The sequence below is a fragment of the Triticum dicoccoides genome, chromosome 2A (assembly GCF_002162155.2).
Source record: "Triticum dicoccoides isolate Atlit2015 ecotype Zavitan chromosome 2A, WEW_v2.0, whole genome shotgun sequence".
In the NCBI taxonomy this organism is placed as follows: Eukaryota; Viridiplantae; Streptophyta; class Magnoliopsida; order Poales; family Poaceae; genus Triticum; species Triticum dicoccoides.
This window is the reverse complement of record NC_041382.1, coordinates 625,085,115-625,090,644: the sequence shown is the minus strand read 5'-3', so window position 1 is coordinate 625,090,644 and position 5,530 is coordinate 625,085,115. Positions and strand designations below refer to the sequence as shown.

At 48.1% G+C, this 5,530-nt stretch overlaps 1 protein-coding gene across 3 annotated transcripts in view; it reads left to right on the top strand.

Moving 5' to 3' along the window:
* Nucleotides 1-2,248: 2,248 nt before the first annotated feature.
* Nucleotides 2,249-5,530, top strand: part of LOC119355831 — a 4,092-nt gene continuing 810 nt past the window's right edge. Inside the window, exons 1-10 of one of the 3 annotated variants that reach the window (XM_037622717.1) lie at nucleotides 2,249-2,392; nucleotides 2,496-3,346; nucleotides 3,724-3,828; nucleotides 3,950-4,172; nucleotides 4,285-4,365; nucleotides 4,460-4,735; nucleotides 4,856-4,975; nucleotides 5,058-5,144; nucleotides 5,226-5,379; nucleotides 5,452-5,515. In XM_037622717.1, the coding sequence (XP_037478614.1) occupies nucleotides 2,612-3,346; nucleotides 3,724-3,828; nucleotides 3,950-4,172; nucleotides 4,285-4,365; nucleotides 4,460-4,735; nucleotides 4,856-4,975; nucleotides 5,058-5,144; nucleotides 5,226-5,379; nucleotides 5,452-5,491 (1,821 nt within the window). In that variant the 5' untranslated portion in view covers nucleotides 2,249-2,392; nucleotides 2,496-2,611 and the 3' untranslated portion in view covers nucleotides 5,492-5,515. Of the gene's footprint in view, nucleotides 2,393-2,495; nucleotides 3,347-3,723; nucleotides 3,829-3,949; nucleotides 4,173-4,284; nucleotides 4,366-4,459; nucleotides 4,736-4,855; nucleotides 4,976-5,057; nucleotides 5,145-5,225; nucleotides 5,516-5,530 lie in introns of all 3 variants that reach the window. The other 2 variants (XM_037622715.1, XM_037622716.1) reach the window with 2 other exon arrangements.

Sequence of the window (5,530 nt, the reverse complement as noted above, 5' to 3'; positions counted from 1 at the left end):
GTACGCACCACGTTGGCTCCGTGGGTTTAAGTAGCCAGTCTGCCCTCCACCGTCGACTGCATAGAAAGGCTTGCAGGAGTGCAACACAGAGTGCACGCACACATCGTACAGGTTCAGTTGCTGCATCCCCATGGCGTGGTCGATTAGCTTTTCGAGCTTGAGGATCCTGACGGCCGGCTTGACGTGGAAGATGGACAGCAATTTGTTCGCGCAGGTACGTCGTCTCTCTCTTTTCATTGAAGCCACCCGGGGGGAGGGTAACTTTCACACAACTGAAAAATCTGTTGATTTGTTGTCCATTCGCCAGTGGCTGGGGTTATCTGCCGGAGATGCGCCGCAGGCCAGCGGGGAAGCTAGTTCAGTACATGGGCAAGTCCAGGGAGAGGGCCATGAACCAGCGGATGGAGAGGCAGCTGCCGCTTTAGAGGTAACGATAAGTCAATTAATAGCTGAATCGACCAAGAACGCATCCCTAAATTCGTCCTAAACTGTTCGTAAACATGCGTATCCGCAGGTGCTTGCCGATGGTTTCGTCCAGGTTGATTTTGGGCTGGAGGTCGCCGGCGAGGTGCTTCTTGAGGTGGTGGCGGACCCCGACCCCGACGCCGAGAACGCATATGCCAGGGCTGAACCTCCTTCCCTGGAAGAGTTCGAGGAGTCAGTGATGGTGTGGCCATCTGACGATCAATCTGAGGACCAAGATGAGGTGTGCTCGTCAAGCGTGAAGCGCCGCCGCCTGGAATAGGTCTCGGTGAAGGGTCAATGCTGCAAGTTGACTATTCAAAACTTTAGTTTTCGTCCTGGGTGGTGACATGTATCGCTAGATTAGTTCATTAATCGTTCCAAAGGGTCCCTCCTTGTGCACTTAGAAGACTCCTTTTTGCGTGTTCCCCTGTGTGGTTGTAATTCGTCAAGATGATGAACTTGACGTAATCGGCACGTGGTCATTAGTACTTCATGTGCCTATCGCTTTCCCCTGATCTGTCAGAAGTTGACAACATTAGGCCTCTTTTGGTTCATAGGATAGGATTATCACAGGAATAGGAATCTTGTAAAAAATGAGATGACATGTATCTCAAATTCTATGAGTAGGAATAGGAAACAAGATGTCATTTGGTTGACACCAAAGGAATTTTTCCATTGAGTCTAGGCTCTTTTTTATTTTCCTATAAAATGTGGAGGATAGGAACCAATCCTATGTAGGAATAGAAATCCATTCCTATAAACCAAAGGGCTCTAAAGGAAAAAATCCTATAAGAATCCTATCCTCTAAAATTCCTATGAAATTCCTCTAAACCAAAGGAGGCCTTAGTAGAATGCCGCGCTGACAAAAAAATATCTTTGCTAGATACGTTGACGACGTACTGAATCATGTAGATGGGGACTAAAAAAGTGTGACGCTACTATCGATGCCGCAGAGAACCATATGATGCGCCCCCACTCACCACCACCCCTCCGCACACCGTGGCACACACTGATCTTGGACGGTGACTAGTCAATAAGAGAAAGGCAAAAGTGCTATCATTTGTGTCTTGCATGCATGATTGTGGACCCCCCTTGCATGTAGTTCTTCTGATTGCCGCACATCGATTGGTGGGGGTTGAATTAATTTTGGCTTTAAGCGTGTGACAGTTGCAAATGGGCCATCAGCGAACCGCGACTGTTGTCGGAATGCTCTTCGGTTTGGCTGATAGCGTCGAGCACGTGTGCGGTCCGAGGTGGTGGCTGGCACGTGCGCATGGACCATTGAACTGTACAAACCGGTTTCGATCATGCACCGGGGGTGATCATGCGTGTGCCATTGCCTACGTGTAGGAGTGTGCATACAAATTGCCGTGAACCCATTGTGCACCGTTCTAGAACCTGCAGCTATGTTCCTTGATTAACAATGACCGCGACGTGGAAGGGAGGGGCATACCGGCGGCCTAGTCGACAATTTAAATGGTGTCAATTGAAAAATAAGAACGTAAAAACGCCATCTGCAGGTGATAGAAGTGTGCAAAAGAGAAACGGTGATCATACAACACCGACAAGGCGTGAAACAGGTGTGGTGGGGTGGGGGGTGTGGGTAGGGTGTTGGGCGGGAAAAATCCCGCTAGTTTGCGCCCCAGCGGGAGGCTGGTGAACCTGACCATATGGTAACAAGGTTTCCACGTCACATGTTTTTAGACATGGGAGCAAAATTGAAAAGGTTGTGGCTACAACTGACCGGCGTTGGCCCACCCCTTATAGTGCTGCTCCCATTTCCCCCACTCTCTACTCCCCGGTACACCAGTTCCACATAGGAAACGACAGAGAGATGGAGAGTGAGAGGAGCGAGAGAAAGAAACCATAGGAGCAACATTGGGCCTTGGCGCTTGAGAAAAGGGATTCAACCAAAGCCGTGTTGCTGGTTAGTAGATCTGATGCTTCTGGTCAACTTTTGATTTGTCCAAAATCCTAACTTATTTGATGTTGACGCCTTCTTCTCGCTTTGTCTTGATCTGGTTTTGTAGCTTCGATGGCAGCATGAGGGGAGGGGGCTTCTTCCTCGAATAAGTGTCGTACTAGGAGCCGTGGGGAAGTGACTGATGATGGTGGATCTGGGCGTACTGCACGTCCGTGGGGTAGCATGCTCGAGCTCCCGGGCACATTGGATGCAAGCGAGATCCAGCAAACGGTGGCAGCGCTTGCTGTAGAGAAGCTACCAGGGCCATCGATAGGGAACACCTCCACTCCAACAACTCGGTTCAGTGTGGGTTCAATTTTGTACCCAGTGGTGAGGAGTACCGGGCTTGGCAGTTTCCTGACAGTTAGGGTGGCTGGTAAAATGAATAGGAGGTTCTATGCCCGGGTGTTGTCTAGATTAGATCCGAAAATGATGGGTATGGCTTTTCCAGATGGGCAGGTTAGGTACTTAGACAAGGATGTTGTGTCTAGGATTACTGGCATCGTGTCCAGGCCGAGGCCTGTAAAATTTGGTCCTCTGGCAGACAGGGCACAAACTGTAGAGAAGGTGCAGTCCTTGTTGGGACTGGATGTTAGAGCCTCGGCTGGAGTTAAGGTAAGAGAGCTACAAAAACTTGCTCAGATTTGTGATCCTGATGAGATGTCGGCGGAGCAACTTCAGGCAGCGCGCATAGCATACACTCTGCTTGTCTGCTGCACTAAGGTGGACCTGAAGAGTGGCCAAGCCAGTGTGCCAGATGAACTGCTGGCATGTGTGGAGGACCCAAGCAAAATTGGAGAGTACGATTGGGCAGGGTACATTCTGACTGTGACAAGGAGAGCCGCTGAGAAATTCAAAGCAGATCTGCTAAGTGGTGCAAAGACATACAGCATAGGAGGGTGCAATCTCCCCGTGCAGGTGAACACTGTTGCAAAAAAATTCATGCATGAAGAAAAATAAGTTGCCCTATTTGTTTTTTTCTTGCTGACTTAAGTTGTTGTGCTTCTCCAATCAACATCTATTCTGCCTTGAGTGGGTTGATTTCAAGGGCGTGAACATGAACACGGACCTGGTGCCCAAGATTGTAGCTCACTCATCTGAGAAGATGGATGAGCTAATAACTTTGTTTCAGGAAGACAGAGAAATGCCAGAAGAAACACGGAGATACAAGATTTGTACCCCATGGAATTGCGGCGTACATTGAGGATATGATTTTTTGAATTTTGCCTACTTGACCTATGCAACATGGCTGATGGGTATGGACTAAATAAAAAGTTCTTCCTTTTTTTGTGCAGACAAAACCTGAAGGAAGCATGGTGCGCCTATCAATGAGGTGGTACCCTCTGATTGTGCCGAGTATAGAGGTAGTACTATGGACAGGACCTGTCGAGGTTGAGCAGGTGCGCATGTAGTCATCTCTCATTCAGTTTGATCATTTGTTTGCTAAGGCTACGCGTGGCATAGGTTAGCAAGGTAGTGACGATTATGCGCGGCTTTGTTTGTCTATGCTATTTATGACAGGGCATGCATAGCATCATGTCCGTGCTGGAGGATCATGTTAGGTCAATGCTAGTGGATGCTATATTAACTGTTGTAGCAGAGACTAATGAAGCAAACCGAAGCTCGGTGGTTGATGAGCTGATGAGGCAGGCAGATGACAAAATGAAGAAGCCGCAGTTTTGCTTTGGGAGCAAGCTATACCTAGGTGCCGTTAGCACGTCGGCAATGATCCGTCCACTATCATGTATGTAAATGACGCATAGAAGAAGTCTTTTCGTACCGCAGATTCTAGTGTAGCTTGGTATAATTTGCTGAGGTAGTTAGCTATTTACCAGAAAATGTTTATGAAAATGCAGGTGTTGGGAGCAGCAGTTCGAGTGGGCACTTGGTCGTCGGCTCTTCAAGCTGTAGGTCTGTTGGAGCACCTGCTGAACAAGGTAAAAAATCTATTACATTCATAAATTGGACTATGCGGTCCGAGTCTGGTGTATTGGTTCAAAAGAATGCTGACTTACCTTGTTTTTGGGTTAGCTCTGATATGTGGGCCCGTAGCTAAACATGGTGAGCATGTTGTGTTTGGATCCGGTGCTGTTGGTGAAGATGATGTCAACCTCAAGATGGCAGGTTTGTGTGGTGAAGCATCCCCGGCTGTTGGCATAGTATTCAATGGTTTGCCTGAGACTAGTTTGTCTCCTGAGTTGCATGGGAGCATTCCAACCCTAGTCCTGTACACTGAGAGTGAGGAAGAGGTGTCTCTTCCTGACGATGATATTGCCTTCTGTCTGCAGTCAATGTTTGCATCGCCGGGTGAGTGGTACTGACTGTGTGTAGACACTTCAATTGAAAAGCAGAACAATACAAAAATGGTATGCGATGTATAACAAAGCATAACTAACATAACCAAAAAACCAAAACTTGCCATGTCAGGTGGGCCAAGCTGTGTCGTTGGGGCGACAATTCCCAGTACAACAGGCTCTCCAGTTCGGACAATGGTTGCAAGAGATGAAGAATATGCTCGAGAGTTAGAGAAGAAGCTGGAAAGCAAAGGTATGCATTTTTAAAAGCAAATGATTGCATTGACTATTTTAGATCTGGTGAAAATGCTAACCTGTTCTCTCGTAAACCATAGAGGTTGAAGCAGATAATGTAGTGGAGGATCCGCTTGGAGTGGCTGCCAAGAGAGATAAGCAGGACCCTCAGAAGTGCAGTAACGCAGGTAGGGAAAAAGGGCAAAGCGTAATAACTGCCATTTAAATCCGCCCTTCCGTTCCTGATAATTGGCTCTAACTCAATGAAGCAGGAAGCTCAGCTGGTTCACATATGGTTGTGGTTGAGGACATGAGGACATTGAACCCGCTAATGGCCGTACCTGCTCAAGTGGCAACATGTGGTAATCGAGAGGGGGGAGGAAGAGGGGTGTTGGTAATGAGGATGCTCCCAGTCGTAAGAAGGTCAGGTTTTTGTTTGAAATTGTGTCACAGCAAGAGCCAATTACCAGCACCCATATGGCAGCACCTGTGCAGGAGCCTTCTTCACATGATGACCAGGCGGTGCCGGATGTGAATGTGAATAGCTCCGCAATAATGGGTACGACGTCTGGTG